The 22,502-nt window shown below is 39.7% G+C and overlaps 1 protein-coding gene across 1 annotated transcript; it reads right to left on the reverse strand.

Moving 5' to 3' along the window:
* Positions 1-583: 583 nt before the first annotated feature.
* On the reverse strand, positions 584-20,472 carry LOC122821771 (mitofusin-2-like). The gene is made up of 18 exons (XM_044100012.1): positions 20,165-20,472; positions 18,811-18,992; positions 14,350-14,485; positions 13,027-13,186; positions 12,791-12,915; positions 12,553-12,661; positions 12,278-12,385; positions 11,430-11,583; positions 10,757-10,824; positions 10,428-10,549; positions 9,671-9,797; positions 9,116-9,220; positions 8,053-8,155; positions 7,646-7,866; positions 7,310-7,465; positions 6,445-6,641; positions 6,196-6,330; positions 584-1,872 (listed from the first exon to the last, which is right to left on the reverse strand). Exons 2-18 carry the CDS (start codon positions 18,986-18,988, stop codon positions 1,803-1,805), a joined length of 2,274 nt encoding a protein of 757 aa, XP_043955947.1. The 5' UTR covers positions 18,989-18,992; positions 20,165-20,472; the 3' UTR covers positions 584-1,802.
* Between the last annotated feature and the right edge of the window lie 2,030 nt (positions 20,473-22,502).

Consider the following 22,502-nt stretch of genomic DNA (forward strand, 5'->3'; position numbering starts at 1 on the left):
AGCCCCGGTAAGCCCCTGCTAAAATCCGGCCCAGGATGCAGTACATCAGACCTACCAGAAGCTAGCAGCTAATCCCTGGTATAAACACGCAGTCTCTGAACAAAAAGCTCGTAAAAAACGAAAACAAAAACAGGGTTGACCAGAAGTCATCTATACTGTAAGCTAAGTATTAATTAGCACATTACACATAAAATATAGAAGCGTTTTGAAGGAAATGGAAAAAGGGGGGTAGAGTACAGCAGAGAGCAAAGGGAGGGTAACACCGGCGAATACACGACAGTGATTGACGACTCTGTTTCTGGTCAAGCTTTCTATTTCTGCAGTTGCTTCTGGGGGCACTGGGAGAAGACAAGAGGAGCTCAATGTTTCACAGATTATCTCAACATAATTTCAACAAATATGTAAAAAATAGTTTTTCATAAAATTTGCAGACTGCAGCTTTAAGTGGGCCTCAGACAAACTGTTAAAAAAGCACAAGGGCATTTTTTTCCAAATAGGGATAAGGTGCTATTAATAAAGCAATAACATAAGTTGTAGATGAGCGAGACTTACCAAAGTTAATCATTTTTGCCAAGTACCAGAATAACGAGAAAGGAAAAAATGTTTATTTGTTAGCACGTACAAGAACAGTGTAATCATTTTGTTGGAAATAATGTTTGCCAATTGTTGAAGAGGGAAATACATTGACAAAATAAACTGTTTTTACATTTATACAAGACCTCAACAAAAACAAACATCATACATCTGAACTTGTTAATTTGGCTCAAATATATGGTCAATAAATTAGGTTACAAACTGAATATAAAATGGCTCTGGATGAATTGGTTTTTAGACGTACATGCGTCAAAAGGTTTCTGTTGATGGAAGCCTTTGACCAATTTGAATGATGAATAAACTTTACTACTTTGCTTTATAAATAGGATCAAATTGAAACGATTTTGTACTTGACTTGGTGTCTGTCTGTTCAGACAGAGACTATTGTATATTTTTGTACACAAACAGGATCCGTTTATTTCGTAAAGTGCTTTGAAAATAGGGCTGCACGATATTAGAAAATCTTGTAATGGCGATAACTTTGGTAAATATTTTGTCGACAATATCAGTTTCTCCTTTCCTTCCTGACCTCTGCTTCTATCACTCTCTGACCTTTAGCATTTTATCTAAAATAATTAGTGTTTAGCATCTGCCGCCATGAGACTATCAAACTGGCTAATCATAATAGCATTAAAAAAAATCTAAGTTCATTACAATTGAATTAGCCAACAATTGCTGCACTCTAAACAGTCCTGTGTAATGAATATCATACAGTTTATATTGTGACGACAAATTGTTTACGAATCAGAGCTATAAAGCAAACTGATTTGAACTGACGTAACTCCAAAAGCAGAAGTACATTGAAGCCTTTTACACACTGGTTGAGAACATCCACAAGTTACGATGCTGACAGTGAATAAGTGAGAACAAAGTGTGTTACTTTTTAAGTTAAAATACAACTTATTCTACAAACGTGACACTGAAATTCCTTAGATGTACCAAATTTGCCCATGTGAGGATGAAATGACGCACATGGAGATGTACAGAGAGGAATATTTACTTCTGTTGTCATTCAAATAGGCTTTGCATGACATGCATACTGCACAGTTTATCTCTATAGAAACACATGGCAATCACCACAGAGCTCTGTTGACTTGTGTTAGCCGTGTCTTCTGAACAGAACATTACAATTACATCATAAATTAGCCATGCAAGCATTTTACATGTTCCCCTGATGATGCTCAGTCTCAAAGGAAGAGCCGCCTGGGTCACTTGCTCTGCTGGAGGTACTGCTGGGTGAACATATTGAGCTCACTGTCCAGCCAACCTGCCTTGTTCCTAAAGAGAAAGAAAAAGGAGACAGAATTCAGATCTGCATCTGGGCATCGGCGAGTGTCTGACGGGGTAAAAATAAATACTAACAAAAAGGGCAAAGTCCAGTTTTCTAAGATGGGCTTAATTATAATTTACAGTAAAGCTATGACTAGAACAGACACAAGGTGGAATATTGGGGGACATTGAGTACACTAAATCCACTAAGCCATAGGGTCCTTAGGGTCTGACTCAATACAGTCTGCTGGATTTCCTTAGGGTCTGACCACACAGCAATGTTTGGGGGTTTTTTTTCTAAAATGGTAAGGTTTTTGACTACCATATTTTTCGGACTATAAGCCGCTACTTTCCCCATGCTGTGAACCATACGGGTTATAACCCGGTGCGGCTTTTCTGTGGCTTTTCCTTCAACCACCAGGGGGCTCTTTAGCAGGAAGTGAGTCATTGGAAGTCAGAATTGAAAATCAAAGAAGAAAGTGCTGATTTTCATTTTGAACAAGCACATGCTAGCAGCAGGCACAACTGAGAAATGTTTTCTGGGTGCACTCTATAGTCCGGAAAATACGGTATTTGTGCCCCACACCCACAAGGAAATATTAGGAAACCCAAAACAGTTTTCTCTTTAAACAGGTTTCAGTAAAAATCTTCAGTGCTACAGCCAAAAAAATAAATAAAACGTCACTCGGAAATGGCTTCAACCTGACCCCACCGATGCTAAAGGTCTGGCTGAAACTGATGGAGGAAACACACAAAATGGAAAAGTTAGCGTTTATATGCTGAGACCACAGGCGGATCTTTACAAAAAGAGATGGAGCAAATGGACAAGATTTCTGGAGAATAGCTGAATCAGGTCTTTTATTCTTTGACATTATATATGCTGCTCTAAAACTGGAAAGTAAATCTGAATGCTGATTCACACCTGTAACTGTTTATCTTCGTCAGAACGCAAGTAATTTCTCTTGCCGACAGCTATTCGGTTCTTTGTTTTGTATGTGATTGATAAATGTAAAACAACCAATAAACACAAAGTTTAAAAGAGTCAATAAAACAGGTCTCAAAAATCCTGCCCTTCCCTAGTCATGTGGACAGCGAAGACACAGACACGTAGCCCATCCTGTAACTCCAAACACAGGCTTCTCGGCCTTTTGGCTAAGACAGCGGTCGCCTCCTTTGGGTGGTGATAGCGGTAGTCTGTGTGACTTGGCTGTTACCACTGTGTTTTGAGGTTCATTAAACTTGTCCCTGGTGGAGATATTGACCACTAAATAGTGGAAAATATCTCTCCCTTTTATTGTATTTATTTCTGTGTTTGGTTTTAATTATTTATTGGTTTTAGTAAAGGTCTTAGCCTTTAACTGGTGGTGCCTCCACCATGGCGGCTAGCCATGCCGGCATGCGGAGGCACCACAGTGTGCGCTTTTTATTTACGGAAAAAGGAAAAGAAAATGGTTTGACAAGACTGGATTTTTCAAGAAAATTGATTCAGCAGACTTTGAAGTTTCGGCCGGATGACCTGAATTGTATCCTCTCCCTGCCTTTCAATAAAGGATATGACGTAAGTTTCTGCTCTGCCGCACTGTTAAAAGATTTCTGGACACGGTTTGAGAATGCTAAGACCCAGTTTTCGGCTTTTGACGTTGAGAAACTGACTGACAACTCCCTGAAAACGGTGATTGTCAGGATGTTCAATGAGACTGTCAGTGCCCAAGACATCTGTATGTGGCTGGGTAGATATTGCACTGTGAGAGGCCAGGCTATGAAGGTGCGGGATGTGGACGGCATCTGGAACTGCGCTTGGCGGGTCCCCATCAAACAATGGGAGGACCCCCAAGGCTTCCAGGGCCTGAAACATCTCCCATCCATGATAGTCCTGGGGGAGAACAGAGGCTATATTCACTATCAAGGCCAACCCAAACTGTGTCGGAAATGCGGCGAGCACGGTCATCTGGCCGAAACTTGTGATAAGATTTTCTGTGGAAAATGTAGAGAAGTGGGACACACTTTTGATGAATGTACGAACGGGCGAAAATGTAATTTGTGTGGCGGACAAGATCATTTGTTCAGAGACTGTCCAAAGTCTTTTGCTAACAAATTAAAAATAAGAAAGGAACCGGTAACGGATATGGCAAATGAGCAAGTGGTAAGCTGGGCCAGAAAATTCAAATCTCCTGCCAAATCCTCTGATTGGAGGAGAGGAGGAGGAGGAGGCGGGAAGCGGGGAGGGGAAGGAAGCACCCCCCCAAACCGAAACATCCAGTGAGGGGGGGGAGATGCAGACCGAAGGCGGAGCTAGCCCTGACTCCTCTGAGGAGGAACAGACAGACAGCAGCGATGATGCCCCCCTCCCCGACGCCCAGCTGTCAAAGAGGCCGGCACCTGAGTCCTCCTCCGAGGTCACTACCACGGCGGAGAAGCGAGGAAGACTGGAGGAACTCTTCGGTTCCTTCGGGGAGGAATCCCGGATTTTCCTCGCGGGCTCACCAAGTGAGACCTCGTTACATTTTGTTCAACAATCAACCCCGGAGGACCCAAAAAAGGTAATGGCGTTAGAAAAACGACCCACACCTAGAGTCCGAAGGGGGAATAGAGCCCCAACCCAACCCACGTCACTCGGTGGGGAGGAGGAGCTTTATTCACAGGACAGTCTCTGAACCCGCTTTGTCTAAATAACCGCCCGTTTTTTATCATGGTTTTAATTTTGAGTCTTATCTGGTCTTAATCCTTTAAATGTCGTACTTGTTCTTAACCATAATACTCATGACTCTCACCTTCTCAACCATAAATGTTAGAAGTGTGAAGTCGCGAGTTAGAGCTCAGAGTGTTTTATCCTTTTTAAGTTCCGTACATTCAGATTTGTTTTTATTACAAGAATGTGCACTTCCGTTTTTAAAGAATTACACCCGGTGGCAGGATTTGTGGCCACGCCCCTCTATATGGAGCGGCTCCAATGAAAATAAAAATGACGGCGTGGCCATTTTAATTAATAATCCGCACATCTCGGTGAAGGGGAGCACCGTGGTGAAAGAGGGAAGAGCACTTTTAGCAAATTTGACTTTTAACGGACAGGATTTTAACCTCTTAAATATTTATGGTTTTAACGATAAACATGACAGGTACGATTTTTTAGAGGAACTGCAGCCCCACAGACATTTTAGACATTTCAAAAAATAAAAAAACAAATGATATGAGCAAATTTTGGTTTGGATCCTATCTTAGAAGGTTGAAATTGTTTAAAAGCGATTTTAGAACTCCAGTAGCTTTTAACCTTCCTCCGGCATATATTTTTATACAGAAATTTTTAAAACATTTTAAACTTGAAGGAGAGGAGAGCAGGATTTCAACCAAGTCTCGTTTTATTATCTCTGTTGTGCAGGACCGGGAATCAGTAACCACAGTGCGCGGCCTCCGGTATGGAGATGACATCACTGTTTGGCGCAACGCGAGCCATCCCGTCCTTTCGAACAGACTCCAGGACCTATCCTGGATGGTGGCTCATGGGATCCTGCCGGTCAGAGCCGTAATGCACTCCCGCGGCATGTCTGCGTCGTCCATCTGCCCCCGACCCGGTTGTGGCGCGCCGGAGTCGGTGAGGCACCTGCTGTGGGAGTGCAGCGCTGCTGTGGACCTGTGGGCGAAGGCCGACTCCTTGAAATTCCCACACTTGCCAGCAAGGGAGGTCCTAAACGTACAATTTAGTGCTGTACGGGGTGAGCCACCAGAAAAAGAACAAAAAAGACTTTGAGGAGATGTGGCTCACCCTTGCCACCATCAAAGACGCCATCTGGACCTCCAGAAACTTGCTGGTGAGCAGGCGCAGGCAGATGCCCCCGGTGGCTGTGATCCGGATGGCAGCAGCAAAAAGAACAACATCGAGGGCTGCAGGTGGCGCGCCAAGGACACAGCCACCAAGAAGAATCGCCTGCGCCTCTGTGGACGTAGGAGCCGGCGCACCACGAACAGAGGTCCAAGCAGCGGCGGCCTGGCCCTCCGGGTGAGGCAGGAGGGAAGGAGCTTCAGGGCAGGCTTCCCCTCTGGGCCCCAGCGCTGTTTTGGAAGAACGGGATGGCTCTGAACTTTGTAAGGGGAACCCCGGTCCTGTACAACTTTTAACACCTAGAGCCTTTGTGTTTTTTATCCCTGTTTTAAGCTCCTTTTAGTTTGAAATGGAAATGGTGTTTTAATCTTTCTTAAACGAAAACGAAAGAAAAAATTTCTGTATAACAGTAAAAATGTCGTGTATTTAAATTGTTTGAAGTAACAATAAAAATTTTTCGAAAGAAAAAATCCTGTAACTCCAAACACATCATACTGCGTACTGCGGTGTCTTACCGTAGAAGTTTAGCCTTGCTCTGTAGATTGTCCAAGAGCTCAATCTTCCTGTTAATTTCATTGACTTCATCATCGAGGTTCTGACGGGTGACATCTACCTGCTGGCACAGCTGTGCAAACACGCTTGTCAGCTCTCTGTCAAAGACGAGACCGAAACACAACAAGTTTAAGGGGCCGAGGAACCTGCTTTTTACTGTCGAAACATATAATCTGATTATTGTAAACTTTGACGCCATGACTGAAACTCACTGCTGGACTTGGTGGCTGCAGTTGGATCCAGTGTAGCTGACAATTAGCTGCAGCTTCTCACTGGCGTAGTCCACAAACTGTCGCTTGAAGGCTCTCTCTTTGGCCTTGGTAGTCCATGTGAGTCGCTCGTAGACGTAGAGAAGCCCATAAAGACCCAGTGATAACGCTATCAGGCGCCATCCCACTGCCTTCCAAATCTGCATACAGTAGCAAAAGCCTCAAGTTATCTTAACCGCTTTGGCATCAAAACATACTGAAGAAAATTGTGCGAACAATTATCACTCCCACAGCCTTGTCTGTAGCCCCTATTGATCTTTATTGTTTTAGAGATATTCCTATTTGTCATTATTTCAGCTGAGGGATTACTGTATAATATTTCGACCCATTTCATTGAAATTATTCCAGAACCTGAAAAAGATGTAATCAGTGAACCCTATCGATGTCAGCGTCTAATGATAAGAGAGCAGAGTCTTTAGAGCGCCTTTGATATAATGAAAGATATTTTAATGAACTATTCAGGCAGTGTGACATGTAAAATGAAGTGATGTTATTGGGGGATTTTAATATAAATCGGAACAGTAAAGACAAGAGAAGGAAATGAAATAATATACTGAGTAGGATTTTAAACAGATAATTGAAGGATCAACTAGGATTACCAAACTAGATTTTCACAAATCTAGGTCAATTCTGACAGTCCTGTAACTAGATTACAGGACTGTCAGATTAGTGATCAGTGATGGACTCTGACCATCAGTGTAATAGTGACTCAATTGGAAGGGAATTATTGATTGTTGTAGAATGTTTTAATGACTACACACATTTGGAAAGATTTCAAAAAATGAATTTGACCCTGTAATTAACTCACCACACCGCCGACCACAAGGACACCCATGGAAGTGCGCGATGTAAGAGATGCAAGACCTGTCACCATGGTGACCATGAGCTCTTCCTGAGTCACAGAACTTTGTGGGAATGGAGGCATGCTGGTGCTGACTGGTGTTAGGGCCATGGGCCGAGGAACCTGCAAGTTTAGCAGCAAAAAAAAAAAAAAAAAAAGCAAAGATCTCTTTTATTCAGGCTTTATTATAGGTCATGCTTCTACAGCACCACAACCTTTCTTGTAGTAATTAAACATGTAAAATACAGTGAATTATTGACCAAAACTAAGCAGTTTCTTTTTCCAAATCCTGGGAAAGATTACCTGGTCGTTGTAGCCCATGAGGGCCCGTCGGGTGTTCTTGGGCCCTAGAAACCGGTTGACGAGCATGGTCCAACCAAGGGAAAAGTGGAAGCTGATATCCTCTTGAAAATCACTACAAAGCTTGTCACAGGCCAGGTCATATGTAAGGTTGAAGTACTGACGAGGAATGATCTTGTTGGCCTGCTCTCTGATGGGATTTGGCAGCAGAGGCTTCAGGCCCTCTATAATAAAAATGATTTAAAAATCATTTGAGATCAATTTACATTTACCGAGACAGAACCATCCATAAGATGACGACAAAAAGAAGCATAAAGCGTGCAGCAATATGTAAATGGCACAAACCAAACCTGAGAATGTGTAGAGACAACAGACAAGAAATATTAGTATTTAGCTGCATGATATTTTACCGATCATCTCCATTTGTGTGGCCTGCAGGGCGTTCGTGATGGAGCTGGAGCACCTGTCAGACATGGTCTTACCCAGACCGTCCTCAATGTACCGATGGAGTTCCTAAAACACAAAACGATCTTGTTGTTTGTCATCAAAATTGGACAACTGTTTGGGAGTTTAGCAAAGACTCAGACTGTGTAATTCAAACTGAGTGAGGAACCAAAATAAAACATCCAATAAGTCTGTTGGTTTAAAACTCAGAATACAATTAACTGCAGGGAATATACATCTCACACTCTCTACAGTTACCTCTCCAAACCAGTTTGACTTCATGATAGGTTGCTGACAAAATTAAGCAAAAATAAAGAAATAAAATAGTTGCACAGTCATCAAGTGACCAAAAGACTATTGCTTGAGTTTGTAAAGGTCACACCAGTAGTGACTGGTTTGTTCATTATTATTTAAAATAATAGTTGGTGGGTGCGGCTTATATTCAGGTGGTCTGGAAGTTACGGTACTAAAGACTGTGTTCTTTGAAGATTGGTATTTAGTATTCAAAGTAACTAGTATAAATTCTTCATTAGTTTCTTTGCTTAAAGGGGCATTATCATGTGAAAAAGATTCAGAGGCTCAATTTCAAGGCGTTAAATTATGAAGTCATATTTCATTTATACAGCCTTTTATAGTAATCTAGCAACCAATCAAGTTATCAAATAAATCTTTGAAACTTCTTTTGTTTTGGCTAGGTGCAAACTTAAATATTACACCTTTGACATTTTATTTCCATATGTCATCATTCATTAAGATTAATCATTTTTTACTCTTTTTTTTCAGTTTTTTCTTAACCAAAGAAATTGTGAGTTTATTTTCTGTTTTGATTCCTTACATTTAAATAACAAAAGGGAAATTAGCCATTTGAGTTTGGTAGTTCTTGTTGCTAAAAGAATATATGTTGACCCCAAAGTGCACCAAACAAAGTAAAGCACTAAAAGGACTAATTTTCTCCCCTTTTTTAAAAAATTCTTTGATATGCACAGACTAATGAATTAATCATTTTAGAAACTACCAAGGGAAACTCACATTTTTGTAGACCTTGAGGACCACAGGTGATGGGTGGAAGTCCATGTGGAAGTCATCCACTAGGACATGAAGCTTCCTTATTTCCTCTGCCATAGTGTTGGTTACCTGGACAGGACCACAAACACACCACATTAATTAGCAAATGTTCCTAAATCATTTGTGACATTCTAATTCGCAGCCAATTGCTTTTATTTTCTGTCGTTTTGTTAAACCAAGCTGACAATGGACAAAGGATTTACTGTCAGTTAAAATAGACCTTTCTTTCAATGATAAAACGGCCATATACACATTTTGTTTAATGTTTCTTAAACTGAGTTGGATTTTCAACCCTAATGCTATTCTGTTAACTTTTACTTCTGCCATTGAAAATCTATGAAATGAAAGCCACAATTTATTGAAGTTTTCATTTAATATGGATTTGAACTAAAATACAGTAATATTAAGCAAATTTTAACAGTCAAGCGCCGCCATTATTTTTAAAACAAATACTAAACGTGATAACACGTAATCACAGAGACTGTGACGTCACATTTTGCATTTTCACGTGGATCTCACCTGTCTCTCCACCTCCTCTGTAATCCTCTTGATCTTAGCCTTGCAGTCCATAGTTAACAGATCCAGTTGTTTCTCTATAAACTCCAGCCGTTGTTGACGATCCTCTTTTGTCTCCAAGCAGTAGAGTCTGAGGAAACATGCACAAAAGTACAAACTCATTAAGCTGAAGAAAGGAGTTTGATTATAACCTGTTGTAAAGATATATTTTTTTAAAAAGTGGTACTCAGGGTACCGTGACATAGACAGACTTTCTCCTATTGGGGCTAATATCTGGAAAGGGGTTTCAAAAATAAGACGCGTATCTTTTTAAAATCCTACCAAAAGAAAACTATAAGCTGGTCTATAACCTGGAGACTCCCACCCCAGTTGGACCATTGGCAAGGAATGACAGGAGATTCACTATAGACAAGCTGACATATCTTCAACGCATCAAAGTACACTCTTTCAACAAACGCTCTTCTAAATGATTTACATATAAGAGCAGGGAAGCATAATTAGATCCAACACTTTGTAGTATTGTTTTCTTTTCCCCCTCTGCACTACAAATCAGTCCCCCCAAAATCCAAAATTAAACATTATTAAAATATGTCTTATTTTAATAATGAAAAACTTTCATACTTTTGCAAAACACTGTCACACAAAATGATTTTAGTCATTTACCACCACCAAATCCTTAGTACAACTTCAGTTTGTCAGAGCCGTACCCCACTGTGACAGTGCTCATATGTTTAGTGTGGACAGTACAACACACACTCACCTCTGTTCTTGGGCAGCTACATGTACCACGTCCATAATGCGCCGCAGAGCTTCAGATATTTGCTTTGCTCTTACTGTGTGCTGTTCGAACTTGGTCTTCACCGCAGACTGAGATATGCACTCCTAAATACAGCAAACTGATTAAACAGACAGTCAAGAAATCTGGACATCAATGCAAAATGTGAATGTCTTGAAAAACCTGCAACCTGCTCCTATGAAAACCGTCATTTTGAAACGTGTAAGTGTTTATGAATGATATGAAGAAATTAGCTAAAGCACAATAAAAGGAATGGAAATATTTTATGATGCTGCACAGTAAAAGTGTCTTACTTCAAATCGCCTCTCAAAGTTTTGGAACTCAAACATTCTGGCTTGAAATCCTTCAGCCAGAGCTCCACCTGGAACAACGGCAAGAACAATACAGTCTTCAAGATCCTACACACTGTCACATTACACATATTTATTAACAAGACAGACTTTACATGTTGGACAGACAGATTATATATATGTATATATATACACATATATATACATACATAAAAAACTATATATAATCTTTACTATAAACCTAGTAAAAAAATAACACCTATTTGACATTTACATTTGTTAAGTAAGAACATACTGTTGTTGTATTTTGCAACCTTTCAACAAATATTAATTTGGTAGATTATTTGACTTTTTTTGGGAATTCCAAAAACTATAGTAGAGATAAAATTGCTTTTTTTTTTTTTTTTAAATGGCTTTGTTGTAAATGTTCAAAAATGGATCCTTTTAATGGCTCTTTAAAGTAAACGGACCTTTAAGATTTGGTTCTCATAAACTCCATTATTGGTTGACAGTCATTGGTAGGGGTTGGGATTATTGCAAGGTAATGTAAATGATCAGCCTTTGTTTCTGTGTCATTCTTTTGTTCTGTTCCCAAATAAAAACAAAACATTCTCCCCACCCTGGCTCCCTGCCACAAAGCCTGTTAAACACCACAAGCAATTGGAATCCAATCAACCTGATTCAGGCATTCCTTGGGCCTTCTGCACACGAGCCTGAAGCACTTCTTTAGCTGAGACGAAGAAGATGCGGTCGCTGGCCTGGGCTCTGTCAACAACGCCCAACTCATCCACAAGAAAATTAGTGCAGCGATCCATGTGCTGTCTGCGAACCTGTCGAGTTAAACTTACGTTGTAAGAAACGCAACAGATTTGGGTACAACGGCTCTGAACTGACCGGGGTGCTCATGTGCAAACGCTCCATGCAGTTTACCATCAACATAAAATTCCTCCAGGACTGAGACTTTCTTTCCCAGCAAGCAGAGAAGATCCTGCAAGCCATTTTTAATAGTCTTTAAAATATGACACTGGATGTTCAAAGGAGATATTTAAGGTTGTAATTGTAAGGTATTCAAAAGCAAGTGCATCTTAGTTTCATCTGATGTGTTGACATTTCCTACAAAAATGAAATGCTTGGGGCGTGCTCCGGTGGCGTAGAGGGTACGACATTTGCTGCATGTCTTCCCCCCTCTACTTCTCCCTTTCCTGTCAGCCTACTGTCATATAAGGGACACTAGAGCCCACAAAAAGACCCCCTGGTGGGAAAATAAAAAATAAAAAAAATGAAATGCTTGTCAGGCAACTAGGTACCCTAGTGTCAGAAGCTGATGCTACTAAACTGTGGCAGCTACCAAAACTATCTATGCCATGAATTGAGCTTGACCCTGCTGTCTTTGTCTTGAGGTAACAGTAGTGCTGTTTTGCCAGTCTGTCTCGTTTTCATTCTAAAAATTACTTTTTTAGCAACAAGTATAACTGTCGGAAAAAAAAATTGTGTGCACACTTTTACCGTATAAATTTGACTAACCTCCTCCATGTATTCTGGCTCTGAGGCAGAGGCATCCCAACGGTTGTTGAGGATAAAAACATTAGGACTTGAGAGACGCTGATTGACTTTATGAAAGAAGGACTTCTCCTGCAGAAAGTAAAGATACGTTTTAAAACGGATCACTGAAACACAGTTATCTGCGTTTTACATAATTTACATCAAACAAGCAATTGCACAATTCCCAGTTACTTTAGCTTTATCTGGTAAAATACTTGATTCAGCTGCTTCTGTAGAATAAAGCTTTTGGGTCTCACTGTTTGCATGAGCGTGGATTCGGAGTTTGCTACTAGGACAAACACATCTGCATCAAGACAGAACTTGTCGATCCAGCTGTCCAATTCGGTGGTGACGTCGATGCCTGGGCTGGAAAGGAGAATGAGGCAGTGTCAGCTTTTGTGAAAGAAAGGATTAAATGGAAATGATCAGTTACATTTTTCTTCAAAACTGAGTATCAACACTCCAGTTAAAGCTAAAAACCAACTTTCAGCTAACCTGTCCAAAAGCACCAAATCATCTCTTAGTAAAGCACACTTTGCTTTAGGCCACATGACACAGACCAGACTGCCCGCGTCCAGATCCACATCCTGAAGTAGAGCGTGGGCCAGCTGGTTCACCGTCTGATCAGAGACATCCATGGGTCAACCTTTACTCACAAACAGCATTCTACCACTTATTTAACGTACTCTGGTAGCTACACTGGTAACTGGAGCTGTTGGTAAGGTCACTAACGTTATGCTTTTCCTATCCTCAGAGCCTTCAGTGAGGAGGAAGCCTTCGCCATCTGTGCCCTCCACCCTCAGGAAACAGTTGGTTGTGTGTCCGATTCCAGATGGCAGAACTTTATCACATAACATGGCATTGATCACAGAACTCTTCCCATTACTCGTTCTGTGAAAGAACAAATCAGTCATTAGCATGTAAAGCCAGTTAAACCTGCAGTAATTTCAGGAACCTACCTACGCTTTATGTAAAATGTTTGATATTTTGAGACAAGCAAAAACTCTGCTGCTACGTTTAAATTTGTATGTGTATCCTACTCCGTCATCGATTCTCATACGCGCTGAGTGAGGTGCACTACCGGATGAACACGCGATCCGACCACACAGTCGCAAAAAACAGGAAGGCAAGCAAAGGATATCTGCATCTTTCCGACCTTCCTGCGCTCTTAGGGCTACGCTCGGGTGGAGCACAGCAGATGTCATGGTCGGACAGTGGGGAGGCGGAGGGGTTGTCCCGTCAAATTCAAACTCCATATTCACAAATACTTTATTGGTCCCATAGGGAAATCAAATAGGCCGTCAGTTTCCAAAACCGCACAAAAGAAACTTCTGTACAAGAGTAAATGGGGTCATTGTGACCCCACCACACCGCGCACCAAGTAAAAAAACCAAAAAACTTGTGGGGTCCAAATGACCCCGTCACTTAAGACTGCAGGAAGTTTAAACGTGCAAAGTGTTGTTTTAATGGTTGCAGCTTGCTCTCCTGTCAGTAACAGCAGGAATAAGTGTTGTTATTGATGTTGTAAAAGATGGTAGGCTTTTTAATCACCAATAATTAAAAAGCCTGATTGATTTTGGCCTACACCGATTTGTTTCTGTGCTAAACTTGCATCTGTGATGCAAACTTGCAAAGTTGGCAACAGAAGGCAAACTATTGGGAAACATTGCCCCTCCCTCTGACTCTTGTGGTAGTAGAAAAGATGGGTGGATAAAATCAGTTTCACGTGTCGGTGTCGACCGATCGTCGATCACACAAAATTAAAGAAGTCGGTGCAATCAGTGCACCTCTAAAGTTTACCCACCCAAGACCAAGACCCAAGGGAAACACTGAAGTCCACCACAGAAAGTCCTTTCTGTCCACAGCCATCACCGTAACTTGAGTTACAACATTTACTTTGCATTTGGGATTAATAAAGAGAATTGAATCGAGTTTGAATGTTTGTGGGGAAGAAACAAAACAGTTCAACTTATTCATAAAAGTTTGTGTGAGAATAAATACACAATTACCAGAGTGGTAAGCTCTAAACTGAAAGAAAATGTCATTTAATTTACCTTCCAAAGAAAACCACCTTCATATGCCTCCGCGCAAGCACTTCTCCTATTCCTGCCACCTTGGACAGGTAACTGCAGACCTCCTGAACTTGCTCCTCAGTGGTCAGTGGGTCCAGCTGCTCATTTTTGTAAGTATCTAAATGGTGAGAGACACAGTGGTTAGTCGCTTAATGATCCGTCTTATCCTTGAAAAAAGGCATCCTGTTTTGTATAATATCAGACTATGAAAACTATAGAGCCAGTCAGTGTTTTACCCACTGTAAATTATCAGACTGTTACACTCACAAGGTCACAGACTACTTACTAAAACTCGAAAAAGGACACTCTATGCATATATGATCTTCCAAAGGCAAAATGCAGGAGCAAAATGTTAGATTATGAGATCTATCATAAGCAAATCCAATAAGTTATCTAAAAGAGGGATTGTTGTATTTACATGAAGATATTTTAATGGTTAAACTGGAGCAAAACATCTTTTTATATTCTAATTACCGGTATAGAGAAGTGAGAGAAATCTTAAGGTGGGAGCCGATCGTTTCTGTTTGAGCAAATAAGGACAACTTGGGACTCAAGATTTAAAAATGCTGACTTGCATAAAGTTATATGGTGGCAAAATGTTACATATTTAGTATATAAATGTCTATTTTTGCCCATGTGAAAGTTTAGTTTGAGGATTTCTCCAACGTTGAAGACATTTAAGTTAAATTTTAGGTTGTTTTCCTGCTTCATGTCTGTTTTAAATAGTTTAACTCTGCAGCCATTTCAATGTTTTCCTGTCAACAAGCTCAATGTTTGCTTCATAATTTCAAAGTGCCTGAATCTCTGCCGTCAGAGCATTGCTAAATATCTGGTTACCAGAATTATGAATGTGCTACAGCAGGGTCCCCAGTTTGACCTATTTTAGCCAATCTCTACATGAAGGAGTTGTGAGACAGGGCACCAAACTCCTACTCAACACCTACCATCTAGTTGAGCTATAAGAAAAACACCTGGGTCAAAATCCAAATCAAAGAAGAGTAAGCCATTACCGAACTCAAGTCAGTGGACAACCACATCAATTTCATGTTGGTATGATGCTAAAGACAACAAGCTACATTTACTGGTAGAAAGTCTGGTGTACTTTGAGAGAGATGGAAATGTCACCACTGGAGGGTAGACAAAACTCCCACACCGGTCAGTTTTAACTTTCTGAATCTCACCACCTCCTGAAATAAACTGTCAGGTCATCAACATCCTGCAGCATCAAGCCAAACGGATCGCTGCAAGGACAGGAGTCAAGTCTGAGGAAAAACACACCTTAAGACATCACTGCAAACCTGCAAACGCAGACGCCTAGGCCTATGATTAGGATGTCAAGAAAGCACTCATGTCAGTCCACTGAAGAAATACATATGTTTAGTGGAAGAATGTAGTCACTTCACTAGGAATATATTACAGGAATTATATTCTGCTGCATTTTAAATTCAACAAGGTGATGCCCAGGATAAAACTCCTCAACACATTGTTTTTTTTAATATAAATGTTAGATTTTTTTTTTTATTATTATTGTATTTGATTATCAGACTTCAGTTGTTTTCTTCATAGACCACACACATAAAACTTTCAGGGTTTTGCTCTTGATTCAAACACTTTCACAAAGGGGAAGTTCGCTCCCATCTTACAGTAGATCTGTGGAGATTAGGCATTGGCTGGTAATGGGTTTCAACGTATAATCCCGTCTAAACGCATAAAATTTGCTATTCTTTTGCTCCCATGAGAAGACAGATGGCAACTTAGGACAGAGGATGCTTATTAAAAACTCTACAGTCAGAAAACGGAAAAGCTTTGTCTCTACTAGTGCCTCATAAATAAAATTTAGGAACATTTGATAGATATAAAGGGGCATTATGAATAAAATCTATTATTATTGGGGCCTGCCCATAGCAATGCATAAGGAGAGCAGTGACTGACTTGCGAAGCAAGTCAGTCACTGCCTCCATGCATTGCATGGCAGGCACCTATTGTTCTACACCCAATAGAATGTCTCTTTATTATTATTCTTAACTTCTTCTTCCGTCAACCGGAATGCGGCTCGTACCGCTGCGAGCCCACCCACAAAAGTGGTATCAAAACGTGCGGCTCGATCCCGGGAGGTGTGCTATTACTTTTGGTGGGCTTTGGAGTTACCATGGCGACGTAAAAAGAAAAAAACGACCCCAAAATCACTAACGAGCTCACCAGGTGAAATCTCGTCGTCAAGGGGACGAAGCAACCTCTAAATCTTAAAAATACCCTATTTTTGAGGATTTTCTGTGTCGTCATAACTTCATGTAGAAACGCCATTCAAACTTCATTTTGTAGATACGTCCGTGATCTCTTTTAAAGTGAAGACAGCACGTAAATATGTATTATGGTTTGTCCACAACTTCTTTCTAAGCGACCCAAAGTTTTTGATTTTTGGAAAAATCAGAGTGTGAAGGCCGCTCCACTAGAGTGAGAGTCAGAGTGACATTTTGACCCCAAATCATTTTTAACTTCGCCCTCACGCTCACAAATATTGCATGATTGGTATCAAACTTGGTCATGACATTGATCGCGTGCCTGCTCCGGTCAAATGTTTTCAAAAATTATCTAGCGCTTACAGTTTTCTCTCCAGGTGCTTCAGAGCAAAGTCATGCGCCAGGGTAGCAGACAGATCTCACTGATTCACTTCCATGTATTTCTGAAAAATTTCAGACCTTGGCACACACTTTTTTTATCTCATCGCTGTTAATACTGTGAGTGAGGTAGAGATATGAATGGCGGGACTATGTGAGACGACAAATAGCCCTCTCATATGCTTCAAGCGGTTTTGAATATGTATTACGGTTCCCGAGCAGGAAACAGTTTTTTACAATGCTTTTTTAGTCAAACTGGCTGGCTCAAACAGAGAATTGTCTCCCCTGGATGTCCCACTCACAGCTGGCAGAGAGGATTATTTACCATGGCAACGGAACCCAGATCAGGGAGAGCTTCTGATGACTAAAAATTCGCATCACTGTAGTTCTAACTAGTAGTTCAGTTAAAACAGAGGAGGACTGAGCTGGCCTTTAGAACAACTTGCTGCTATGGGCTGTATATAACTCATTTAACCCTGTCACTGTTACACATGGGATGAGTCTAGCCCTTTGAAATGAAGCTTACTGAAAATTTCAAAATAAAAGCCCTTGAAAATTTTTACATCAGGTCATTGCTTTTTGAGCGTTATATGACTGATTTAATCCAATGACTGTTACACATGGGATGACTTTGACCCTTTCAAATGAAGCTAAACAAAATTTCAAAATAAAAGCTTTGGCAATTTTTACATCATGTAATTGCTCTTTTGGCTTTATGTGACTGGTTTATCCAAAGCACTCTTACACATTGGATTAGTGTGGGCATTTAATATGAAGCTTACTGCAAATTTCAAAATAAAAGCCTCAATATGCCCTCTGGACAGTGCACCGCAAATGCTGCATTATCTGTTTATCCGAGGTTAGGGAACTGCCTTGCGCAGCAAGGCAGTTCATTAGCATTAGCCTTTTAGCTTAAATAAGCTATTTTCTATTTTTCAGACTTATTAGCCATGTTTAGTATACTTAATGGAGTAAGTAAATGACAGTAAACATTCTAATGATACCCCACATGCTACTGAAAGTATTTATGCTTACATTAGCATATTTGTTCATTTTAGCTAATACACTTACTTTATCATACTGAATGTTGCATGTCCAGCTTACTTAACATTCTTGTGAGTCTCCACATGCTATTGATTACATTGCAGCTTTCTTTAGCATCGATGCTAATTCTTAGCATCAGAACGCTGGGTCCAAACCGACGGGCACACTTTGGCAGGCCCCAGTTAAATTTCTTCAGGAATTTTCTAGTTATTATTATTATTGTAGCGGCTAAAATCCTGTATTTTAGGCTACCGGTTGTTGACTGTTGAAGCGTTGGTCTTACGTGTGCTCTATTAAGAATTCTGGATGCCAGTCTTTGTTTTGATTTATAATAAAGTCGTTTATTGTTTGCATGCTTTCCATCGTTGCTATTTCCATTGCAATTCACCTACATTCTGACATCGAACCTTAACCAAAAACACATTCGAAAACTGTTGCCCCTTCCTATCAACAACACCTGAACATAATCATGCTTGTCCTTAAATAACCCATCCCCCATTAGACACAGAACTCAAAATGAAATACGCCCCCTGGTGGCGATAAACACAAAAAAGGCTAAATGGCTCCTACAATTATTATTATTGCTCTGACAGCAACAGGTAATGTTATAGGATGAAGATCAGCTAAGCATTCACATCAAAGCATGTAAAAAAAAAATAATATAGAAGCAAAATCACACATTTTAGAGCCATAAAAATAATACTGTCAGAACAGTATTATAATACAACAGTGACATTTTTACCAGAGGTTATCACTGGTGATAATTTTATATGAAAAATACCTTCCAGAAAGGCTGCGCTTTCCTTGATGTAGGTCCCAAGTTGTTCAAATATTCCATTGATCTTCTTCTTTGCAGTGACAAAATGCTTCAGTGGTGACACATTTACTTCAGCCATTGTTCTGTTTTTCTTCTTGCATTGAAACTGGAGAGGGCTGGGTCTTGGGACAGATATAGACATGGCACTGCAGAAATCAGAATAAAGGTTACCCAAACATTTATAGTAAAAGTAATCCACGTACATAAATCTCGCTGTCTTGACATCCTGAAGACCCTTAACTGCTTTAATCGAGTTCCTTAACAAAACCGTCTGAGACGTTCACGGATTTGTAATCTCACAAAAGCAAATATTCTAAAGCAGAAGTTACAAGACAATTCCAACACCTCTCTTTCCCTCATTTTGTAAGTCAGCTCAGTTATGTAAAAAAAAAAAAATTTATACAGCCAGGATTTCATCAGCAGGCTTGAGGCCCAAAAAAGGTAGTTAATGAATATTAGCGAAACCTCTCAACAGACAAATAGGGGTGAAGCGATAAACCGGTCCCAATTTCATTACATTTGGGAGATCAGTGATCAGCCGATATTTACATATGAAGCCGATCTCATCCACCAACCTTCTCCACATATCAACTAGCCACTGTCCTCTTTTGCCCTTCAGTGAGAGAGGTTGAATGACAGGCCCACACATCAGGTCACGTCTGTACATTTGCAGTCAGCAATGGACACCCCTATTGTTAGCAATTCAGCAACTTTCTTGCTGTACTTTGCAGCATTTCAGACAAAAAAAATGTATTGGCCAAATGCGACAACGGCAAGTCAGGCTTGTCAAAGATCGGTGGTTGGAAATTGGTCAGAAAACTGCAATCGGTGCAACCCTAAAAACAAAGAGACTTTAAATATACTTTAAAATAGAAAAGTAGTATTGTGAGAATGGTACTAATGGAAGAAAAGAAAATAGTTTAATCATGTTTCATTTAGGTACAAACTACAAGGCTTTTCTAGAACATTTTATTCACCTATTAAAAGGTAACTTTCTTCAGAAAGTCTATTTAGATTTTGTAATTGTAGACAAATTTTACTTAGCAAGATGGTTCCGAGGCGTGCTGACACCTGGACTAAGAAAAGCAGTTATTCCGTAAACAAAACCCAATTTTCTTATTATGCGTCTGCTTGATGTGCTATGAGACATTTTCGTGAGATGCTACTTATAATGATTTTTCAAAGGTCTTGCATTTATGGTTATTCCAATTTATCGTAAAAAAAATGTCTCATAGAATAAAACAATCCGGGAGTTTTCGTCTCGACTGCAGAGGCGCAGGCAAATGTTAAAAACTAAAAACATAGTTAAGCTACTTGCCTTGGATCAGGGTGTTTTCACGAACAGACTCCTTGCATCGTTGGTTAGGACAGGGTCGGTATCCTTGCATGCACACGGGCTGCGAAGGTTAGTGTGTGACCATCCGAGCTGTCAGACGAGAATAAAAACCCGTCACGCCGCAAGCATTTCTGGCGACACTGCAATCTTAACAGCTTCTGTTCGTAATATTATAAATATCAGTTATGCTGTTGGGTTAAAGCCACAAGCCCAGAAGCAGCACAGGCTCAGCGCCGTTCCTATTAGCTTGATCTCGTCCTGTCCCTTCTCTCCAGACAAACAGCTGAGCTCTGCAGGAAACGGAAACAGAAGCACATCCGCTAAAGACAGAAGCTTGACTTCTTCTTCTCGGTTGACAGACCAAGAATAAAGTTGGATTATCGCCACTAACTGGACTGGAGTTTGGAAATAATTTTATTTTCTAAAAAACGATTAGATTTTTTTTTTCTAGAAGATTTTTACTTTTCAAAAATGACATGTCTTGAGCTATTATTTTAATTACTTTGCTTCCAAAAAGATTTTCTTTTGTGTATTTAATTAATTCAGTCTTTGTTTGAGCCCCTTTGTGGTTCACATGTGATGCACCTTCGTGAGTATGGAGGACCAAAACTGACATAATAAAAAATAAAACCATAAATGTTTATTTTGTTTTTCCTGGTCTTCCATACAAGAAAACATTCAGGACAAATTCAAATAAACTCCAATTAGGGTGTTTACCCTGATGAAGGGTTTCTAAAGATTTTGATGAATTTAGGTTTGTTAAAGCCCAGGTTTTAAGTTGTTGTTGTGAATGGTCAAGCAAGTTAACATGGATAAACAGTTTTCCTGAAAGCATAAGGTGTTTCTACTCCATTCCACTTTGAGCAGCACACACTCATGATTGACAGCGCTAAGATCCTCCTCTTGACTGATTATTTTTGACCAGGAGAGGTTCATTTCTTCAGACAGTAGTAGTAGCTCTTTATCTGTCTCCTATTACACTATGACAACCTGGGGACAGTTTTAACAAACATGTTAAAAATATATATTTTATTAAAGTCACATACTGCAGCTTTAAGACTTGCATTAAACTGTATTCTGGCGTGTCATAACTGACTCTTGGTTTCTGTTTTTTCTTCTTGCATGTCCTACAAATGTTCCCTATTTATTTAAACTAAAATAATGGGGGTTCTTTTGGGTTTTTTTACAAGGAAAAGAGTTCATGAGAAAATTAAGCTAAAATTATATGGCCAGGAATTGGAAAGAGTTATGCAATTTAAATTTCTTGTGTTATGCTTTGATGAAAGAATGACATGGGGTGTATACATTAACAAATTAATAGAGAAGTATAGGAAGGTATTAAATATTATGAGGAGTGGAGCTGATAGAAATTAATTGAATGCAATTTATACTGGGTCAATTAGGTCAGTCTTGGATTATGGATTCATAGTTTATAACTCAGCAGCAGATACAAACTTCTATAAGGTAAATATTATCCAACATCAAGCTTTAAGAATATGTACTGGTGCTTTTAAAACATCTTCAACAGCAGCATTACAGGTTGAAATGGGAGAAATTCCTTTTAAAGTTAGAAGGGATCAATTATCATCAAACTACTGATCAAATCGCTTTTACCCTGTAAATCTATGATCAAAGAAATGATTGTCCAACATTAGAGGTGCTTAAACCTTTAAGCACTTCCATGAGTATTAAATTCTAAAGTTGATAAAATCCATTTAGAGCAACTAGATGTATATCAGACAGTTCCATTACCCACAATACCACCTTGGATACTTTCTGATGCTGAGGTTGATTTTTCATTATTAGAAAAGAAGAACAAAGATAAATTTCTCATTATGAGTAAATATATAGTACATGAATACTCAGTATTATAAGTATGTACATACATATATATACAAAGATGCATCAAAAGTACAGCTAATAGGGTAGGGATAGCATTTATTGTGCCACAGTTTCAAATTAAGGTAGGGAAAAGGAATAGTGATGGAGTCTTGGTGTATAGAGGAGAAATGCTTTCTTTACTTTTAAGCAGTTCAATGGATGAAAGAGGTAAGACCATTAAAATCAATAATTTGCTTGGATTCTAGTTCTTCATTAGCCAGTTTGCAAAATAAGATAAGAGATAACTATTTCACGACCTACACAGGATTGAATAGCTCATTATTTTTGATAGGGAAATGTGAAAGGGAAAATGTGATTGTGGGGGAAAGACAATAGAGCAAGTTATTTTTGGTATGAATTACCAAATTCAGAGAAAGAAGTTAATTAGGAATCTTAGCAATATAAAAATGAAATTTGACATTGTTGATTTATTGCAAAA

The sequence above is a fragment of the Gambusia affinis genome, linkage group LG01 (genome assembly GCF_019740435.1).
Source record: "Gambusia affinis linkage group LG01, SWU_Gaff_1.0, whole genome shotgun sequence".
In the NCBI taxonomy this organism is placed as follows: Eukaryota; Metazoa; Chordata; class Actinopteri; order Cyprinodontiformes; family Poeciliidae; genus Gambusia; species Gambusia affinis.